We start from the raw sequence: 23,867 nt of genomic DNA, 5'->3' as shown, positions 1-23,867 counted from the left end.
ATAATAGAACAATTATTTTTGTAAATTCAGCTGTGACAAGAAAAAATGTATGCATTGAGATAATAAAAATCAATATTTTTACACGAAATGTCCTTTTGTATGATTTACTTTTTTTTAAATGTGGATTTTGTTGAAGGAAGGTTTTAGAAAGTATGTCAAATTCACAATCTATTGTAACAAGTGTACATAAACATCTCTGGATATCTTTTGGTTATTTGTGTTGTTTGGTTGCTCCCTTACATATACTCAAATTTTCTTAAAGTCCAAAATATTATACAAATCATTGGAAGTTCCACTATTAAATAATTAAAACAATTGTCATCCAAAGAAATGCGATTTTCAATTCTTTCTCACGATTATCTGTATTTACCTTTCTCTGTCTTCTTCCCGTCTTCTGTCTAATGCTAAAACCCCAGCTTCTGGTCCCCTGTCCCCACGATCAATCTCTCCATCTTCCCGTTTACTCCAGGGGCCTGCCTGGGCACCAGGGAATGTTGGAGGAGTTCTATGTAAACGGTTCCACTCGTGAGGTGACGTCAGTCCGGGAACATTAGGCATCTCACCACGCCCACTAAATGCCCCAGATGAACCCAATCCTCCAAAACCAAGAGGGTTTGACATGGAATAAGGTGATGGTTTTGGAAATGGGGAAGCACCTGTAATGAAAAAGAATAATTCAATTATTTCTGTGTTTGTTTTGTAGAAAAGAAAGATGGAAGGTGATAACTTGGATTCCTCTAAAATATTTTTTCTAAGATTTATTACAACGAAGACTTTTAAAAATGTTGTAAATCTATATCTTAAACCATTCTTACACTGTACATTGTTTATCTTTTTTTTTTTATCAATATGAAAAATAGCAACAGTATCATTTTTACAAATATAAAAACTCAAATTCATAAATTCAGTTATGAGTTCCTTCTTAAAAATATTTGCAATAGCATCAATAATATTCCCTATTTTTGACAATTGACATTTATATGATAGGCAACAACTATTTTTGCATTTACAGTATGCAAAACAGATAACTGTGAACTTTTAAGCAGATGTTAACATACTAATGTGATTTATTATAATTTCATTCACACATGTACATTACGAAAACATCCTTCTCAGTCAATAGCAATTTGCTTTAGTATGCGACCTTTGTCAGGTAGTTAGGTAACAAGCCTAATGACCTCTAGATTTTTTTGGTTATTCTTTTTATTTGGTTGCTGCCTCATTAACTTAAACCCCATATCTCCTTATATTTTCATAAAAAATAAAAACTTTTTTATTTCACAAGTGCAAATTTGGATTGTCTTCACCTGAGGATGCTACTAAAAAAAATGTCTCCCCGCTCAACCATTAGATATAGTTAATTGTATGCTTTGTATTAGCCAATCAAAATCTGTCATTTGAAAGTAAAGTATAATAAAAAGAAATATTACCCTTCTTACCCGAATGCATAGGATTTAAGAAACCGCTATGTCCAGGTGGCTGTTCTAGACTATTTCTGCCATGAGAACCTGCAAAAGTCAATTGTATAAATGTACAAACTTATCTTCATAGTTTATGATTCTTATTATATTGATCAATTTTCCCTTTAACATTTTATTTAATTATCAACAACTTTTATTCATCTGGGCGGTTTCAAATCAAACAAACACGTACATGTGGGTTTGAAGTCACCCTTCCAGAAGCCCACATTTCTCCCTATATATTTAATACTTTATAATATGTTATAATTTCAACCTCCCAAAGAAATATTCATGAAAATTTAAAAGAATCCTTCAATGACTTACAGATAACTTTTATAAAGTATATTATAATAAAAGTAACTTATATTGTTCTTGTGGTTATCTCCCCTTTGATTGTAAAGTAATATAATTTTCACTACTCAAGATTTTAAATTTGAAATGCAAATTGTTATTCCATTATTTCTTTTGCATCATTACACAATTAAATATTTATTCCGATATAAACAGAATATCAATTCTAGGAAAAAATAAATCATAATTTCTGCATAAATACAAATACAAATGTGCACTTCATGCAATGTTTTTTTTAAGTGTGGCATGCATGGAAAAAGTGAAATGTCTTTTAAATGGAATACAACATGTCATTTATACATTTATTTTAGTTCTTAAAGCTTTGAATGCCAAATTAATAAACAAAAAAAACATGTGCTTATATATTTTGTTAAAAACTGACCGTGGATTCATTCATTTTTCTTTATGGGTACAATTTTTTGTGGACTAGGGAAATTATCTTCTTGAATACTTGATTTTGTGGTTTGGAAACTATTTAGCAAACAATTGAGCCAAATGGAAATTTGTACTTGTACAAACTTAATTCAATACCCCATAAATAACAAATCCACAGTACCAGTGAGAATAACTAATTGATTCTAACTAATCTCTTACCAAAAAAACACAAACCTTGAGACAACAGTCCCGTGGAGGCAGAGAGGTCAGTGGGTCTATGTAATGAAGCTCCAGGAAAGAGATGACTCGGAGGTCGTAACGGCTCCATTGATTTCCCTTCCTGACCTTTCTGTAACTCTATGTGTTTCTGTTGATGCTGGTAAATCTCCCAAGCTATCCTTACATGGACTGCATTCCATTTCCCTGGCTTCTGTAAAAATAAGATGAAAATTAAATCTACAGACTCACAAGAAAGACGATACACATTTCAATTTACTAAGAAGCCCAAAATTTTCATGACTTAAAATTGAGAATGGAAATGAGGAATGTGTCAAAGAGACAACAACCAGACCAAAAAGCAAACAACAGCCAAAGGCCACCAATGTCTCTTCAATGCAGCGAGAAACTCAAGCACCTGGAGGCATGCTTCAGCTGGTCCCTAACCAAAAAAATATACTAGTTCAGTGATAATTACACTTTTTTCTTTGAAATATAATACAATTTTTTCCACAAAACCAATTTTCTAAAATGAAAGTATTTTTTAACATAAACTTAAGAACTGCAGACATGTTTTCGTATATGCAACAATGACAGTTTACAAACATCATGTCGAATCTGTATTTTGATATGACTAAGCAACATGTTTTTATATTGGCTTTTTGTGTGCATTCAAATTGAGTCAAGATGTCATAACTTGTGAATATACTTTGTGTGGGCAAACATAATGGATTCTAAACATTCTAACTTTTCAATTATTACAATCAGATTGCAAATAAAACACTTGTCTACCTTATTAACAGTATTAATTGGATATTATATAAGTTTGAGAAATCAATTTAGCAATTAATATTTTTAGACTATAAAATTATCATTAACATGGTGTTGATGATGGTTGGTTTTAATTTATTCACAAAAACTTTTAAATTTAGACAATTTTGATCATGCCATACTGATAAAACATCCCACTTATGTTGCCTTTCATTTGTCTTTTTGATTGTTTGTATGGTTGTATGTTGGGTTTCTGTCGCATAAATAAGATTTTCAACTTCAAATGAGGTCAACATTTGGAAATGGATCCTCAAAACCATTTCAAAGAACCTTATTTAATTTGGATTCCTACACAACTTTCCAATCTCAATGGAATACTTTCTTTAGTAATCTAACAGTACTGGATTTCAAAAAGGAAATTTCAGTTCAATAAACCCATGAAATTCAAGCACAAAGCAATATCAAATTTCCAAACAAACATGGATTGCCTTTGTTAATCCCATAATATTACAAAATCTCAAATTCTGGTTTTCCATACTTTCATATGAATTTTAGCATATGGTATATTTGAAGGGAAGTGTATTTTATGGAGCTAGCTCGCTTATATACATTTGATTTAGTTAATAATGCTTAAAGATTTTCAATTATCAGATAAGGTCCGATTTTAATTGCCAAAGTTTCTCATTTTAACATGGTAGAAGTCATGCATTTTATTAAAATAAAAAAAATATTAAAAAATTGTTACTGGATATAATTTTACCTGAAAAATGTGAAAATGATAAATTTCCATTTAAAATGTATAATCTTTAAATAACATACAAAATAAACTTATAATTTCCAATCCTTAATAAAAACTGACACTTTACACTACATAAACTAATTTGTACAGAACGTTTTTTATAGACTTTACACTGATGTTACATTGCTCACAGTTTATACCAGTGATTTTTTTTAACAACATTAATATGTACTACATTCAGTGCTTCTAACCTCTGACCAAACATATTACATGTCAATTTCATAGCAAACAAAAATGGTCATTATTGATGACATAAACTTCTTTTTATTTACATAAACCTAAATATCAATATCTCATGTTCACTTTTCAAAATGAGTTGAGAAAAAGAGAAGTTTTAATAATTTAAATATTTTGACATTTTTGTTTAAAAGTTAAATCCAAGTTGCAGTCAATTACAGACAATAGAATAGATGATTTAATGTCCAGTGGCAAATATTTTATGCATTTTCAGGACAAACAAATAAAACTCTAATCAGACTAAAAAAAATTAAGTCCAATTCTGTATCAGGTGACACTCTTTCAATGACATTTTTAAACACACAGTAACATAGTACTAGGCTAGTGCAAGAAGGTGAAAAGTTAATAAGGCATAAAACACTAACTTTTTGTGCAGGCAAAGTGGCAGCTGATGGGATCTTATCTCTGTCTCGTAGGGAGTGCAGCATCTGTGAAGGGTGCAGCCCTGTCGATACCCTCTGTAAACACACGATTATATACAAAATTAAGCAAACAAATTGGATACCCTCTATTAACATATGATAAAATACAAAATTCAGCAATCAAATTTTGATCACCATGTAAACACATGATGCTCTACAAAATAAAGCATACAAATTCACTACGAATGTGAACATAAGTTATGCTTTATTATACACTAATGCGACTATACACAGCCGATAACAGGACATCAACCAAAATTTTCATGATGATTTTTTTGCATATAAATAAGAAAACAAATTTTTCATGGTTTTCTCTCAGTATGTTATATCAATTCTAATCACATGACTTGCATATTAATCAAATTCCAAGGCATATTTATGCAGAATTTGCACTTTAAGGGAACATTAAATGCTCATGAAAAAATTTGTTTAACAGTTACTTCAGTTCAATCATTCTTCACAACTTGTTTATGCTTATCTCGTAGCCAATAAATATTAACGTGTTTATGTGGTTGATGAATTATTAATTTGAAAAGACATGTGAAGAACATTAAATTCCTTTGAATAAAATGTCAATTAACTACAAAGATCAATTGGCTATAAAAGTGTAAACAAGTCATAAGTTACCTGTATATATTAAACATCTGGGTGAGAGGAAAAGCCAGGGAACGGGCCGTTTTTTATTCCATATATCCCCCTTCCCCCAAAAAATTTTAAATCATGATTTTTATAAGATATAAAATTTTACAATAGAATAGACAAAGGGTATAAGTTTAGAATTGATTTAAAACTAAAATCAACCAAAAATAACATTTTGTAGCATTTTTTTTATAAATATACATTGTACAAACATTTTCTGATATATTTCCCAAAACTTTCCCCCAAAAAAACTTAAAAGCAGAAACTGCTTCAAGCAGGTGAACAGGTGTGCATTAAATTTTGTATACTCTGTTTTGCCTCTTTGTGAAATGTTTACATGATGAAAGGTGCAATCAACCAAACTTCCAACTTCCCAATTATGCAATGTTACATCTAAATACCATGTTGTGAAATAGATTATTTGACCACAATACCCTACACAACAGTTTTATTAGTGAATTATTTCACGTCAGACATTTATTAAACAAGTAAGTACAACCAATAGAACAGGACCAGTTATAATAAATAGAATGTAAAAAAAAACCAAAGATTAAAAAGTCTTTTTAGCAACAGCACTTTTTTGATGACAATATATTTTCAAGAAATAAAACTTTTGTGCTGAAATGATTTTGATAATAGTTAAAAAGAAAACATCCAAATGATTACACTTTTATTATGGCCAATATTTTTACTCTCTATACATGTTCATTTTTTATAATACTGACTGTATGTATGTTTGCCTTTAAACAACTCGAGATATTTTGTAAGTATTAGTCTTACCTTGGGCTGGAATGCTCCAGTCAGTGTGGACGACAGGCCACCAGAAGGTGGCATCAGGGGAGATAATCCTGAATAACCAGGTGGCATACCAAACTACAATTAATAAACAAACATGTAAGCTTTAGGCAACTGTACAAAATAAATGAAAATAAACGATAGCAATAGTTTAGTACAACACTGTTATGACATGGGGTCCACATCAAAGCAATTGTAATTTTTTCATCATGTTAAGTTTTTGAATTGATGTACATAATATTTCACAAGATTATTAAATAGTTGAAGTCATTAGTACAATGTGAACGAAATATTAAGGGGCCTCAGTAACCATCAGCACCTAGGTAATGAGTTCAACACTTGTTCCAAATATCTAAAATAAGAAGATTTTTAAAAGGTTAAAATAGCTATTATTTATACAGAATTAACCTTGAATAAAATTCTTTAACTTTATAGTACCATAAAGAGTGAATTATAACAGAAAATTTACATTGAAACACAGCAATAAATTGGTAATTTACAAACAATCTTTTGCCCCTTTTCTTACATTTTTCTTCTAAATAATGCATTCTATATTTTGTAACTTGTACTGGATGAGCAGATTTCTATCTTCACTAATTCTTCAATGACATATTATGTGTACTATTCCTAGCATAAAATGTACAAAGACTTTTTCAACTGTTAAAACATAGTCCAGTCAATCTAGCACAAATTTGACCCTAACCCGAAAGTAATTGCAACAGAAGATTTTATAGTTTTAATCTTTAGCATTACACCCCAAATACACTCAGAAAAAAGTCCCATAAAATCTAACTTGAGGAAGACTTAAAAAAGCATCATTTAAAATTCCTATTGAGATTTGCATTGAAAAGGGAGATAACTCTTGCAAAAAAGGCAGAAATATCAAGAAAAATTGATACAAAATTATAACTTTACCGCTTCTACTCATCAGAATGTATTGATTCTTGATATATTAGCGGTCTTTAGAGTATAACAAACAACTCTAAAGGTGTTTTCATATCTTTTATCAAGCTTTAATCTAGATTTCGTAATTCATCAGTTGACCATTTATTGAATTTTTCAACATGTCAATGTAAAGAATCTCAAATTTTACAAAAATAATTAAGCATGTATTCTTCTTTTTATGGTTTAAAGGTTCTTTAGATAAGTAAGTTGCTGAAAAAATATAATATACAGATATAGACAATACCAAATTTTCAAATTATTTTTTCAAAATGGTCACAAAGCTTCAAATTTTCAATTTCTTAAAATGAAAAATGCACAAAAAAATAAAACTACCCATAACAATTCGGGTTTGTGCATTTCATGAGCTGGAGATAATATAATTTAGTCAAATACAAACTTATAACCCCATCAAAGTATCATACCTTACAAAAATTTCAAGAAAAACAACCAAAATCTGACCAAAAAAGACTCATTTTTGCAAGAGTTATCTCCCCTTCCAATGTAAATTTCCATAGGAATTTAAAAATACTGATTTTGAGTTTTCCTCAAGTTAGATTTTATGGGACTTTTTTCTGAGTATATAAAGGGCATAATGCTTTAGATTAGAACTAAAATATTTTCTGTTGCAATTAGTTTGAGGTTAAATCATAGTTTGACTGGACTAACAGCGCTATTTCTGACATTTCATCAACTGTTAAACTTACTTCCAAACCAGTACATGTACTTACATTGCGATATAAGGGATTATCTCCAAACTTATTGACCTGCAAGGGAAAAAAAACAAATATAAAAAGAAATTTAATTATCACATTTTTAGTTCTAAATTATCAAGCTGTGAATGACTTTATCTGACATAAAAAGTGACATTTCCATTTCTCTGAAATCAAATTTCTATTTCATTTAGAGAATTCTTTTCAGGTTTATGATCAGGATGACATAAGGTTGTTGTTAAACGTTTGCTATTAAAAGAGTTGAACCTTTAGAATTTTAGAATACAAGGTCAATAGAGACTCATAAAACTGGATAAAGATTTTTTGTCAATATACACATCTTCATTTTGTCAAATGTATCAGTTTACATATGTATATATCAATTACACAAGTAAAATATTTTACAAATAAACTGCTTCCTAAATTAAAGCTGTTGCCAGATAGTGATTACAATTACAGAAAGCAATAGAAGATCAAACTATTTCTTTTTCGAAAAAAAAAATAACTGTCTTAAATTTCCCTTTAAAACAAACCTCTTTTCTACATATTAGATAGCTGTAATATCATTCATATTAAGTCAAAAGACATTCTTCAGATATTTCATATCAAATTACATTTTATAGGATTTTCTGCTATATTACTGTATCATATTTGTCCTAAGAGAAATTAAATACCCCAGAAATCAATATCTTCTCGTAAAATATTTCTCTTTTGTCGCTATATTACATTTAAGTACAGATAAAAACGGATGAAAGGGAGGGAAAAAAATCAAATCATTTATTTCTTTTTTTTTCTAATTTGCATCAGATTAAAACAGACAAAAAACTCTAAAATCAAATTTCCAATTCACCATGAAATGCAACCAGCAATGCAGAGATAACTTTTGCAAAAATAACAAAAAGTCAATTTTTAACGGATCATAAACGATAAAATAATTTAATTTGCTTCACACCTTTGAACAAAGCAAAATCGATGTGTATCTCTTAAATTTTTTTTCTCTATCAGAAACAGACTCTGAAAAGGGATATTTTATCATAATAGTCCATGCCAATTGCTACTAAATTCTGTAATGGCTTGTATCTTGTCAATAAAAATTATCATTGGAAGTCATTATTCCTGTAATTTGAATTTATAGGATAATTATCTGTAATCATGATATCCTAGCAATGCTTCACGTCTCACATTATTTTACACCCTGTTTGTCAGCCTAATCAACCAATCGTAACCATCCACTGATAGCCTCCGTAATCAGTTTCAACCCCTATGAAATTTACGAGCCGTGTTATCAGACAGGAAACTGATAAGTAGGATTGTATAAAACTTGATATAGACGGCAATAAACACCGTTGACAGTTTGATTAGGGAGTTATTTTTACAAGTAGCTCCGCTGGTATATCATGAACCAATTGAGCCAATAAAACAGATAGCTACTGAATGGTGAATATCACATGTAATATTTGTCAGATGGAAAAGATATTTCCCTCGGCAAAAAACACTGCTATCAACAAACATGCCTTACAGACGATAATAAGCTTGAGTCATATCGGTAATTGTAGACTGTTTATTACGTTTCCAGCTTTTGTTGTTTTTTTCCCTCCATCTGACATTATAGATTGGTGTTATTAAAGAAGTCTGATGATAAACCAAAGGTTATGTGTTTCTTTATTATTACTGTAAATTGGCTGGCATTATCATTTCTCTCAGCCAGAATACTAATTATATTTTTTTTACTTATTAACCTTTTAGTCATGATCATTGCTGTATAAAATGAAGATATTTTACATTCCAGAGTTTTCCAAATATATATTGTCATGGGACTTACTGCTATCAAAGTCAGTTGTTTTAAACACACAAGCAAACACTTAAATTCTGTCAAATGCATCATTCTAATTCATTATGTGTAAAGTTGGTTTATTGAATTGTCTGTTATATTGTTCCCAGTAAATGAAGCAGTTCACAATTTTTATTGAATTTAATAAGTAAGTGATGAGATTTTAATAATTGAGCATTATTTCCATTATTCTACAGACTTTTGTAAATGTTGACTATCAGTATCTTTTTCATATAACATTTATTGACATACAAAAATTAATAAAACAATAAGGAGTTTTTGAGACCATCAAGGCCACAATTAAAAATATTTTGGTTTGCCCAAACCCTACCCAAAGATTGAGGCAGTGGGTAGGTAGGTAGGCATTTTTTTTTTCAACAAAAAGAAATTATAGTATCTATGGTTTTTAAGTCTTCATGGCTATCTGATTAAAAAAAAACGTCTTCAAATCAGGACAATAAAAGATTTTGAGTAGGCAGCAATTTTCTGGGTAGGTAGTGTTTGGGCAAACAAACCTTATTTTTTTATGGCCCAAACAGATGGACAAACAAGGTGATTGCAGTAAACCATCAACTGTAAGAGCAAAACATTAAATGTAGAGATACATACCGGTAATGGAGCTGGATTTGGGATCATGGCCCCTGTAGTAAATGGTGGAATTATGGGATACATGTGTTGATGTGTGTGTTGATGTTGGTGTTGGTGCATGTGTTGATGCTGATGAATGTCTGCTTTCATATATGGTGGAGGACCTATCAATGAAGACGTCGACCTCTCCTGTGATAACAAAAATCGTCTGTTCAATTCTTCACGTAAAATTTCTTGACCTGAAATAAAAGTAGGAAATATGTTTACTGTTAAAATGTGACAGAAAAAGTCAGAAAACATAAATATTAAGAAAAAAGCTAAATAATCTAAAGACAACTAAATTGGTCTGTTCAATTCTTCAAGTAAAATCTCTTGACCTGAAGTAAAGTCAAGAATAAATTTACTGTAAAACTGTGACGGAAAAATAGAAAAATATAAATGTGTTAACAAAAATACGAACAATCATAAGATCTCTGTAAAACTGTGATAGAAAAAGTAGAAAAATATAAATATTCGTAAACAATCTAAAGATCTAACAATTATATCCTCACACATCAAATCAACACTTCAGAGCTAATTACTCACTTTTGGTTTTTATAACTAATGAGTCTGTTTCAGAGAGAGAGAGATTTTTGCTTTGTTTGAAAGTTTCTGGAAACATATCAACTCTCACTTCGTGTTTTTTTGCCTTTGATCTAACTAACTAAGACACCTGTCTGTTATGACTATGATGAATTCCACATGCTTTAAACAAATGTATGTGTTGTACTTCTTATATCACTGTCTTGAATAGTTTTTTGTTAAACCTCCCGCTGTTCAGATAATTGTGGTAATTTTTTTTCTGCGATAGAAAATAGTTCTTGTTCCAAACCCCCTGTTCAGATAATTGTGGTCATTTTTTTCTGCTATAGAAAATAGTTCTTGTTCCAAATTCAGGTACATGTACAATGTTTAAACAAATGTATGTGTTTTTCTAATGTCACTGACTAAAATATTCTTTTATACCTCTCGCTATTCTGATAATTGAGGTAATTTTTTTCTGTGATAGAAAATAATACTTGTTCCAATTTCAGGTGCAATGTCTAAACAAATGTATGTGTTGTACTTCTTATATCACTGTCTTGAATATTTTATTTTTTATACCTCTTGCTGTTCTGGAAATTATGGTTATTTTTTTTCTGTGATAGAAAAATATTCTTATTCCAATTTCAGGTGCAATGTCTAAACAAATGTATGTGTTGTTTTTCTAATATCACTGTCTTGAATTGTTTTTTGTTATATATAACTTTATTGCAAAAAACATGAAACCCTGACGGGTTAAAATGCAAACATAGTACAATGTATACACAAGTGACAAGAAACATAACTATACATGATAAATGTTTTTAAAAAGTGAAGTTGATATTAATAACATATATCTATATATAGATGTATATAATAATTGACCAATGTGGACCTTATTTTCGCAATTCCATAGATTGCTTTATATAGTCTACAACACTGTTATACCTCCCGATGTTTGGATGATTGTGGAGAATTTTTTTCTGTGGTAGAAAGAAATACTTGATCCAATTTCAGGTGCAACGTCTTAACAAATGTATGCGTTATTTCTTATGTCACTGACTGATTGTTTTGCTATACATCCTGCTGTTTGGATAATTGTGGTAAAAAAAATTCTGTTATAGAAAATAATACATGTTCCAATTTTTAGCACAATGTTTAAACAAATTTGCCTGTTTTCTAATGTCATTGACTTAATTTTTTATATACCTACGGCTATTCTCATAATTGAGGTAAAACAAATTTCTGTGATAGAAAATATAACTTGTTCCAATTTTAGGTACAATGTTTCCAATTTCGGGTACAATGTATGTTGTTTTATACTAGAATCTTCAATCAGATTTTAATGAAGTAATCTTCTGAATAACAAAGGCAATTGTAGCCTCTAACCTGAAAAACATTCCTGCAATGTTTTCTGATTTTTAGCTTCTAATCCAAAACACTTACCTGCAACGTTCATGGAATCTGTGGGTGAACTCAATTGTGCTGCCCCTGCTCCTAGGTTTGATGAGGGGCCAGGTGGCAGGGGGGATGCAAACATACTGTGGGACAACCCTGGATTGTGGTTTGGTTGTTGGGGGTAGCCGGAATGATTATAGGGTCCAGGAGATAATGAAACTTGTGGTCCAAATAAATGTCCAGGTGTATTACTTCTGAAATTGAGAAATAAAGTTATTAGCTTAACTTAAAACTTTAATTTGAAAGTCAAATACCATTCTTGTACCAGTAAACGTATGGAAAGGTATCTGTAATTCTTCTTAGAAATTTGATTAACTACTACATATTGATAGACGCCTTTACACAGAATGCAAGTTAAATTTCTATCTTAACAAAATAAACTGAGAAGTTCTGGCAATGTGATGGGAAGCGTATCGATGCCATGTTGTTTGTATAACAGTGAGAAATATATAGGTTAAATTGAGTTTAGTGTTTCTGTTTGGTTTTGACTTACAATAGTTACTCCTTCTGGCAACAAAAGAATAACCTATTTATAACTTGTTGCTTTAATAAAAACAAAATACCTTTGTATGCAGCTAAAATATAGCTCTAGACATTTCCACAAAACAATATTCAGATAATTGGACGAACTTTCTGCACTTTGCAATCAACTGCAGACTTTCAGAGTATATATACATTTTATCATTAAACGGTCTTTAACATTATAAGCACTAATTATAGTGGAGTACTTTCCTAGTAGAACATCATAAATGTTTCAAAAGACAAGCATTGTGTTCTATTTTTAGCCCAATTTATAATCTCAGTAGTGCAATTGTGTAACAGCGTGTCATATCTTCTCATAACAATTATTTCGTAACATTTTCCACTTGATACATCAAACAGTTAACTAAGATCTTTAGATAGTCATTAACAATCTAATGATGAAACTTATTAACTAAATAAAACACATAGTTTGTGTAAATTACCAGTTACCGCCTAATTATAAAATCTGTCGGAACAGTTCAGATCACTTCTAACTCAAGTGAAATCTTTGTTTCAAGGGCTGTTTTATAGGGTACGAATAAAGATACTCTTGAGATCTCTTGAAATTATGACGAGTTTGTCGGTAAGTGGGCACTTCACGGAAAACATTTCACCTCCTATATCCCTTTATAAACATTTCACATTTCCCATCCATGACGTACAAGCAACTAGCACTTGTAGTGTTATCTTGCAATGAAATCAAATCTGAAGTTAATTTCCCCAATTGTGTTTAATTATATTTTCAACACTAGTCATTCTCTTTCACCATAAACTAATAGCCCACGAGATATTCCGTTTGTTATACCTACTAATCAAACGTGACAGTAAAATTGGACTTAAAGAGCCTTGATTACATGTAATTTGTGTAAAATCTATAATACTTAGACCTGAGACTTAGACAGGACTTGAAGATAATGACGTAACACACATGTACCCATGTGCTTTGTTCCATCAGCCTGTATTAAATCTTTCTTAAGAGAGCAATAAATATGATGGGGCGCATCATGAAACATAGTATGTCGTCTGCAAAAGTATTTGCCATAAAGCAAGCAATCATCATAAAACCTATTAAGGCATTACGTTTTATCTACTGTGAAAGTATTGCTTTAAATACCAATTTTTATTCAAGTAGATATAATATATATTATAATGTAACTATAAGAGCTTTCGTAACAACAAGAACGCGATCAACAATTCGCCTTGCAGAATCTAAAGATTTGTATGCAATTTCATTGTTCTCACAATAATTTTTTTTTATGTAAGATCTCTTACAGATAGTTCAACTCATAAAATTCTGAGGTTTGTGTTTCTCTTTTCCTGAGACATATACAAACATCAGACGTGTGATAAACTGAGGGTTCTCTTTCAATTATCACCCTTTTCTTAGTAATTTAAGCTACTTGAATATGGGATATCCCATACATCCTAAATAGTTTGGAGGTCAAGTGGATATTAAAATACCTAACGCTGCATGATGAAATTAGCTTTGAAATTCAAGTCTTCAAATCTAATTTTAAATTTAATATAAATAACGAAATAAAATCTCAATTATAAATACAACAGTTATACATAAATGTCATACTAGTGGGAGTTTTGATGCCGTAATAAATCAGGACAATTGATTACAAGAATAAAAGTTTTGTGTGACATGGATGCTAATTTTATTTCACTTTTTCCGTTGAAGAACTTTTATTCCAATGCAGGTTTAATTCAAATAGGTAGAAATGCTAAGTACCAATGGAAACATGAAAACAATCCTATTATCTCTGAACTATATGTAGATTTTTTATAAATATATTCATCCTTATCAAATCAGCTGGCTGCAGCCTTTTAAATAAGACATTTGCAAACATAAACATTATCAAGACAGCTACCCAAAAGCACAAGATTACCAACACCTATCATTCAGTTTATGACAAAATATACATACCCTGGCCAAGGTTTTGGAAATGAGTTGTTATGGTGTTCTTTCTCCCTGAAATCCTCCCTCTTTGGTGTGACACGTGGTGATGGCGAAACCTTCCTCTGATGATCCCTCGGGAAAGGTGACTGTTTAGACGCTGACAATGGTAATGGTGTTGATGATGCTGATGATGCCCTCGGCAAAACGGCCGCTTTGGCTGTTATTGGTGACACTCTATTTAATGGGGACAGAGTTTTCCTTTTCAAGGAGGGAGCTGTAACGCTTGGTCCATTGGTTATCACAGATGTTGTAGCAGTTACTGCTGGAGAAGTTATTGAACAAGTGGTTTTCGTACTTTCGGTGATGACGGAGGATGTGGACAGAGCACAAGTTGTTGTAGTGGGTGATGTGGTTGTCGGTGAAGCCAGAGTATTGGTTGATGTGATGGTCAGATTACTTGTTGAAGAGGTTGTAACAGTGGTAGAGATGCTGCATGTTGATTTAGTTAAAGGTAAAACACATTCTCCTGTAACAAAAAATATATATTTACTATGAAAAGATTTCAAAATTTGAATTATTGAAAGATGTTCAATGAAAAAACAAAAAAGACAAACTTTAAATATAAGGACCTAAGAACAACATGTTTTAGGTAAATAAATCAGCCAGATTTGAAACTTTTGAAACCTGGAAGATTTTTTTTTCTCTTCATTTTTCTCTTTAAATATGGATCTCCCCCTTAACATTTTGTTTCTTGATCTGACAGATGTAATTCTTATTCAAGGTATGTCTGTCAGCATTCAAACTGCAGACGTCATTCAAGTTATATGTCTATTAACATTCAATGCATGCTGTAGAGGTAGTTTGATTTCTTAATTTTCACCTTTTTTTTAGAAATCATCCATTTAAGATAAATAAAGGTATAAAACCGGGATGAAACAGTATTAGATAAGTATTTTGATTTACTAACAACATAACGAACCTTAGATTCCTGAGTAAGAATAACTTGGTACAAAATTTACACCAGAACCTGGCAACAATGAAAGAGTCACATCTGGTCTGCAGTTGTCATAATTCATTTCCAAAGTTACATCACAAAAAGGTGCTTAAAATCATGCATTTGTATATACAAGTGCTCTTCATATTTTATGTAGTAATTCTCTTTTTTTGTTTGATTAAGTAAATGCTTGTCTATGTTCCTAATTTTCTTTTTCTTTATTAGGTACATGCTTTTAAGGGGTACCTAACGGTTGTAACTTAAGACCTAACCACTTGACCCTCACAACAGAAACTTGTTAAAACATTTAACAGAACACTTATGCATCATCAAAAAGCTTTACACAAATACTGAATCACATCTGCTAGATAGCTTAATAATGCATGTGTTTTCTTGAGTCATAAAAACTAACTGAGCTTTTTTATTCAGTGTAATTTTTCTGCTGCTAAGAGTAAAAACATCCGATAAATAATTTATTTAAAAGCCTTCTTTATTGGGACTTAACACCTCCAAAAAAAACATCTGCCAGAGGCTATTCACAGCTTAAGTGGCAAATTTATATATGGTACATCAATTCAAGTGGAGAATTTATATGATGTACATCAAAGTTAAAACTTTTATTCAACTGCTTGAGGAAACTTACTTTGATACAAATGTACATGCTGTCTGAGCAATTTTCAAGGAATAAATTAAGTGAAATTAAACTCCCTTTTTCTTTAATTTCAATTTTTCCACATGATTTAAGCAAGGAATAAAATGACATCTCTTACAACCCATTTCAGCAGATGAATTGCCATAAATTTCATATTTATGGAATGTCTTTTTCACCATAAATTATAATGGTAGCCATTAAGAACATTTAGGTATTAACCTTCCTGACACCAAACATCAGTGAAAAGAGATATGAACCAGCTGTTAGCATATTCTTTTGAGTGTTTTAAGTCTGCTTAAGTTGTGCATTACCTTGAAAGTGTGAAAAGAGCATGAAGTACATGAATCATGAACTATAGAACTGAGGCTCTACATTTGATTAACAAATGATGTCTTTGTCAAAGTCATTCAAACAATTTGCCGTTAAATAGTCTGGAGTATTCTCTTAAAAATATTTAAAAGCTGTCTACGACTATTCATAGATATTAGGGTCTTATTCATCTCAAAATACTGATTGAGACTACTCTGATTGTACTTTACTATGTAGGTACATACATTTTTGTAAATCTACATGTATTACATTTTCTAAGCTCAAAATTCAATTTCATGCAATGGTTCAAGAGAAATTAATGATTTTAAGTAATTCTAAGGTTCTTTAGTACTATCCATAATGGTATAATACTAGTTTTAGTATGGTAACCCATATCTGTAATACATTTTAGTACATGTACTTACGATTATGACTTATGGAAAATATATCTGAACTTGCATCCGATGCCTGAAAATAATAAATAAAATCATTTATTTTGGGGAAGGAATTTATATCTGAAATATATTTCAATCATTGTATAATTACATTACATAATAAATACTATAGTATATACATATATAATATCATTTTTATTATATTTAACATGAAATGTCAAGTCTGCCAGCTGAGGGAGTAAGATACTTGTAAACATAAACATTGAGGGGACTAATTTATACCAACTATAACTCAGAAGATGACTGAAATAAACAACTTATAAATAAATATATATTGGTATAAGCTCCAATGAGACATAATAATTAAATTCTCTTTAGAAAACGTTTTAATAAATCATTCCGTGTTTTTTTTCAAATCCTCTAGGAAAAAAAACATTGAACCAATGTCACTTTCTATTATTCTAAAGGAAGTAAGGCACCATGCCAAAACCACAAGTATGTAATTAGCCGATTTTAATTAGACATTAAATAATTAATAGGTAGATATACAGAGGTCCCCCTACACCTATGTCAACTGTTGATAATTTCACATGAAAGAGACAACCCATTGACATAAAGGCCAGGAACTGTTTAAATTTTCATAAATAGATTTTAATAATACCTTCATTAAAATTTATGACGCCACTAGGGTTTACGGATCAAACCATTTGAAGGGATTCTATGCACGACTCCACTGATGGTTGATGACACGAACTAAACATGTAAAGATCATTACTGTGATTATAGCACTAAATAATTTTCAATCATATTTTTTCTGAACCTTCCTTTGTAGTCCATCAGCTAGTTCTCAAAAGCGCTCTAGTTAAGGAGTTTGTGTTACACCCCAGGGTACCGCGATTTTTTTTGATAGAATTCAGCTTCATTATCTTATTGATAAAATACAAGGTGTTAGACTAAAAAAAAAGTGTCCAAAAGAGGTTTAAAAACGTCCCTTTCAATGGTCCCCTCATTTAGCAATCACGACTAAGTAATTGTTAATTAAATATTTTTATATAAAGCGATTAAAAAAAAATAAAGTATAGGTGTAAACAGCTAAAACAGATACAAAACTATCATATTTAATGTTACTCTGAAGATTTTTTGTTTTAAAAAAAAGTTTTTTTTACATTACAAACAATCCGATTTTTTGGGTTAAAATTAAGGCATATTTTTTTCCTTTCATTAAGAAATTCGTTATACATTTACCCGTTTTAGTTAATTAAACTTTAGAATTAATCATTATACAATGTTTCAATCATTTGCAGTATTTATATATCGTCTAAAATATGAAATATTTGATAAAATATATGTACGTGCAAATACTCGTTAAATTACGGAAATCATCAAATTACCGTCTTTGATTCAGTATACAACATGTACAATGCATTCACACATAAGCATTATCAATTTGCAACTGAAATACACATTTAAATGTCGATTTATGATGTTTTGGTGAGACAAATTATTTTATAAAGTGAATGTGTAACAAAATATTACTGAAAAAGTACAAATTAATGTGAGTTTTTTTTTGCGTTCAGAAAAGGTGCACTCTATCGAACTCAATAAAAGTGTGCTTGATTACATTTTGTGTTTTAGCTATGTAGTGATTGACTTAATATTATTAAGTCATTTAATCGACAAACATCGCTTTGAATGAACGTCAAATAGTCAGTTATGAGAATTGGCCATACTTTTTACGTTCTTAGGTTTCTAAGAGATACAAAAAAAAATTGTCTTTGTTGTTTTTAGTTTAAATAAAAGATTCTGTTAAGCGTTGGTTGTTAAATGTATATGAAATTGTTTTCAAAGGTACCAAAACTATAATTTAGTATGCCAGACGCGCGTTTCGTCTACATAAGACTCATCAGTGACGCTCATATCAAAACATTTGTAAAGCCAAACAAGTACAAAGTTGAGGAGCATTGAGAATCCAAAATCCCAAAAAGTTGTGCCAAATACGGCTAAGGTAGTCTATGTCTAGGATAAGAACATCCTTAGTTTTTCGAACAAATCAAAGTTTTATAAACAGGACATTTATATTTATAAATGACCACATTATTGATATTCATGTCAACACAAAACGTCCACCAGCAGTGGAAAGAGCTTCAATATCCTTAAAATTCGAGATTTGGTAGGAATGGGTAACCCTGAAACATCCGGACAAAAAGGACTTTAAAAAAACTCGAATGAAGCGAGACAAAACTGATGTTATGAAATTGGTTCAGACACTGCAAAGCTGGCCAAATCCATTTGAAACATCTGAGTAGTTATATGGCTTGTTCTCGGGTTTTGTTGCTTCTTCGGAATTAATGTGCAACCTTCTAAACGCGTATGAAAAGGGAAAGTTTGCTTCAAAATTTTTTATTAATGAACGGCTTATACAAAAGTCAACCGATATCTTCAAAACAATTAAAAGATTATCATTGCTTACATTTTTAAAAAAGGAAATAAAAGACAAGCAGTTAATGGCTGATAAGAACAACAAAACATTGAGAGCAGATGGAGAAAAAAAATGTCGCCTGCTTGTCATAGCCCACACAAGATAGTTGGTTGTGCAAAAGGCTCTCCAGTTTGAATTAGGTCCTCTTTCAATGTATCTTGCAAGCTTTGATGGTACGTATGTAATGAAAATTAAAATCTGTCCTGGATTGTCTTTTAGAAAATGGTAATTCCTTAGGAAAGCATGTAGATATTTGATGACATGGCAGTTATTCAACCCATGACTAGGATACCAAGCACTTTTTTATTTGGCAATTGTTATTTTTAAAACCATCCTTTTAGTTTCGAAAAGAGGTCCCGCATTGATTTGGTTACTGATTAGTATCCCACAATATCCATAAAAAAAATTAAAACAGTAGGTTCTTGGGAGGGCAAATCATTACGATAAGTTCTAGACCATCACAATCGTGTTCTTGGGAATGGAAGAAATGTTTGTTAGTTGGGGAAAACAAAGTTGCTCTTGTTGAATTCTTTGGTTCGGAAAAGAGTAAATAATCCTATAGATTTACACTTGAATGTATTGATTTATTTGTATCACATGGAAGTATGTGCCACAAAATAAATGTTGGAAATGAAATAGCGAAGAATGGTTTTATCTTATAATCAAACAGGTAGAAGCCGATTACAAAATGTTTTTTAATGCAAAAATATGCAGCTGACAAAAGTTATGACTCCATTGTTATAAAACCTTCTGACATTGATTTGGAAGTATTGGCTTACTATTTTCACAGTTGCATATCAATTCTAACATTGTTAGATTGGTGAGAATGTTTGTAGAAAACTGCCAGGATTTCACGGCAGTACAGGTTGTGATTCAGTAAGTGTTTTGTCTGGTAAAGGAAAAAAAGCAAAGTATTCGGCTTTTTGACACGTTATGTGTTTTCGGAAGGTCTATTCCATCGTGGTGAAACCTTTGAAGAGGTTGACGAAGAGTTGACAAAACACTCGAGAGGTTTTCGTGTTCTATATATGGCTACGAAATTAAAAAATATCGATGAATAAAGATCATAACGTTTTGAAATGCAACCAAAAAAGATTTATTGTCATCTACTGCCCCAAACAAAAGATGCAATGTTAAAGCACATTAAACCATCCAACTTTCAGACGAAGATTTGGAAATCTGCTCTTAAACACAACACTGGTCTGTTGCTAAACAACTATAATAGTTGGATTGTTTAGAACGATATGATCAGTATCAATTGGCTAGACCAACCACCAGCGTTAGATGCTTTAATAATTCTAAAGTGCTGTTTATTTAAAGCTGGTTGTGCCAACAACAGATGTTTATGTGTTCAACAAGGTTTATCCTGAACAGACACCTGTATGTAAATGCTCGAAAGCTTGTAGATATAAGGATTATAAAAACGTTGATATTGCTAACGATGTCGACGAATATGATGATAATAATAATTCGGTAGATGCAGGTGACCAAACTGATTGATGATTCTATGGATTGACCTTCTGCGTGACCTTAAAATGTAGTGATTCGGTTGTTAAAAAAATTAAAAAGATAGAGATCTAGAAACCCTGACAGTTATCTGTGTTTTGATATGTAAGTTATTTCATGAATATGATGTAAAACTTTGTGACAGAACCGTGCATTTCTAGTTGCGTATGTTTGTGTCTGTCGTTGATTCTATGTTTTTGTTTCTTACCTTTAAATGTTTTTTTCAACAGCCTTTACATTGTAGTAACATTATGCTCGATGTATACCATTTTATCAAGAAAATTAGTACTTTTGCTTCTTTTAATTCAAAATCATGAATTTTGGAAATATGTGCAAAACAAAATTTTTGATATATCCTTAAATAAGTCCCCTTTTAACCCCTTTTGGACACTTTTTCAAAAGTCTAACACCTCTTAAAATATTCTTCATATATTACTCTTTAAATTTATACCAAAAAATTGCGGTACCCTGGGGTGTAACACAGAATTGAAATTTTGCCCTACCAGCTGATGGACTATTGACAATAAGAAGAATGTGTAAACTTTACATAGTTGTCTAATTTTATATTCCATATTAAACACTGTATCAAGGAATTAATTGTCCATTTCATGATAAATGGGTCTATGTAATTGGTCATCAATTTCGTTGTTGTTTTACTTGATAAAAATATGTGTGAATTCTACTTTGAAGCGAACTCAAGCTTTTATCTACAGTACAGTACTTTCAAAGCAATTTTTCCTCCTTTTTTCAAACTTCAAAGAAACTGACTTTTAATTTTTTTCTTATAGACAAATTTATATCTTATGAAGAACTTTTCCAATCAAACTTTTAGTTATAATTACGGTTTAGAATTTTTTCTTCGATATTTCTATGTTTATACTGAAACATATATATATTTTAGATAAAGCTGAAAAATATTTAAAAAGTTATAAAAAGAATGGCATTTTAAAAAAAATTCCTCCTTTTTTCAAACTTCAAAGAAACCCTTTCCATTTTACAGGTCTTGTACATGTGTATAAGAAAATACAAAACAAATTCCTGCAAGTTCTAAGAATCTACTGTGCTTCCCTTTACAATATACGAAAAGGCAAAACAAATTCCTGCAAGTTCTAAGAATCTACTGTGCTTCCCTTTACAATATACGAAAAGACAAAAAATAGACATGAAAAAAGTAAATATCATTGTTCTTTATTCATTACTTTTAAATTTTATAACAATATTTAGGCCGTCTATTTGGAAAGTGTATGAAAACAATTGCAAAATCTAGATATAGGAAGATGTGGTGTGAGTGCCAATGAGACAACTCTCCATCCAAGTAACAATTTAAAAAGTAAACCATTATCGGTTAAAGTACGGCCTTAAACACGGAGCCTTAGCTCACACCAAACAACAAGCTATAAAGGGCCCCAAAAAAACTAGTGTCTTTTTAGAATCAAAATGCAAAATAAAAGCAACATATTTCACCCATCTTATAAACTTATCATGACTTACATACCATTCTTCTCAAAAGGTTTGCAAAACTAAATCCACACTGGAGCGATTGTCCACACTTTTTAGGTGTATGACATGAATTTAAATCCATTCTATTGTACATTATCCTGAATTATTCCATGTTTAGAATATATTATAAACCAAATTCAGTTACAACCATTGCAAGATTGAACACCAACTACTACACACTCCGATCAGCATACTCAATTGTAGCAAAAAAAAGACTGATAGAATTAATGTTAGCATGTCATCGTATTTGAGATGGGAAACAAAAAAAAGCCATTTTCACTTTTCGAACAAAATGAATATATATTATCAATTGGTACTTGAATGTGTTAAATCCAACATAGAAAATAAATTGTATAATATTAAACATCACTCTGTCATGTAATACCGATTGGCATGCAAAGTTTTCAAACTCTCACTAATGGAGGGAGATAAATAATTGTCCTTTCAATTTGAAATATGACAAATTACATTGGTATTATGACGGAACAGGCCAATCATTCTCTTAGATCCTTTAATCAAATTATAAAAACACGTTCAAAAGTAGAAAAATGAGAATATTAAAGGGCAGTAATTAACATAAAACACTGTCACCACATTTTATATCAATCATAAACTGCCGCATATAATTGAAGTTCCCGTCTTTCAGGAATATATTATTCGGGTCGTCATGCAATAAAGTGTCAAACCTCCATATCGTTTAAGCAGCGCGATGCAACAATTTTCATGTTTATATGGTAATACATCGTATTTTATATGCCCAAGTTGTCGCCTTGTACACGGTTGTTATTTACTAAATCAATTGGCCTGGGGGTAAGCTGAAATTACTTTAGGGCGTTAAATTTGAAAATGCATGTATCAATAACAATTATTTTCTATGCAAATGAAATTTAACTATTGTTTGTATTGTCAACTCTAACATGATTAGGTGCTTTTTACCTCATCAATTTCTTTAAGGGGAGATAATCAAGTAACTTGGATGTTTACAAAAAGAGTAAATGGTGTTCTCAAAAGTACTTCAAGACCATGTCTAAATATATCTTTAAGCACTCATATTTAAACAAAGTTTTATATTTCTCTATTTCCTCACTTTTTTCATCAAGTTGTTTCTATTCTGTATAATTTTGAGACTATTCCAGATTTCAATCTTCACTCATCTAAAAGCGATCATAATTATTTGAGCAGAGATAAATATTAAGATAATTTTGCACTATTCTACAGAAGTCATAAACAGACTGCAAGCTAATTTAGTGTCTAAATGTCTTAAGAAACACTAAGGGTTATAGTCAAAGTCATTAACCTGCAATTATTAGGAAAAACATGTAATTACCGATCAACCAATCAATCTATAGTTTTTAATTTTTTAAACCAATTGTTCAACCTGTTTCCCCTCTCCATACTTTTATTCAATTTCTCCATCAACAGTTCAGACTTTCAGATTTTTCAATTACT

At 30.8% G+C, this 23,867-nt stretch overlaps 1 protein-coding gene across 6 annotated transcripts in view; it reads right to left on the bottom strand.

The window, feature by feature from the left end:
- LOC134681450 (autism susceptibility gene 2 protein-like) overlaps positions 1–23,867 on the bottom strand; it is a 138,588-nt gene that overhangs the window by 5,127 nt on the left and 109,594 nt on the right. For 3 of the 6 annotated variants that reach the window (XM_063541082.1, XM_063541087.1, XM_063541088.1), the window contains 10 exons: positions 16,964–17,006; positions 14,611–15,109; positions 12,147–12,352; positions 10,161–10,378; positions 7,739–7,774; positions 6,051–6,143; positions 4,575–4,667; positions 2,406–2,616; positions 1,431–1,508; positions 371–656 (listed from right to left, as the gene is read on the bottom strand). In XM_063541082.1, the coding sequence (XP_063397152.1) occupies positions 371–656; positions 1,431–1,508; positions 2,406–2,616; positions 4,575–4,667; positions 6,051–6,143; positions 7,739–7,774; positions 10,161–10,378; positions 12,147–12,352; positions 14,611–15,109; positions 16,964–17,006 (1,763 nt within the window). The remainder of the gene's footprint in view (positions 1–370; positions 657–1,430; positions 1,509–2,405; positions 2,617–4,574; positions 4,668–6,050; positions 6,144–7,738; positions 7,775–10,160; positions 10,379–12,146; positions 12,353–14,610; positions 15,110–16,963; positions 17,007–23,867) is intronic. The other 3 variants (XM_063541085.1, XM_063541084.1, XM_063541086.1) reach the window with 3 other exon arrangements.

This window comes from Mytilus trossulus, chromosome 8 (genome assembly GCF_036588685.1).
Source record: "Mytilus trossulus isolate FHL-02 chromosome 8, PNRI_Mtr1.1.1.hap1, whole genome shotgun sequence".
Classification (NCBI taxonomy): domain Eukaryota; kingdom Metazoa; phylum Mollusca; class Bivalvia; order Mytilida; family Mytilidae; genus Mytilus; species Mytilus trossulus.
Note: the sequence above shows the minus strand (reverse complement) of the source record. Positions and strands in the feature narration are given on the sequence as shown.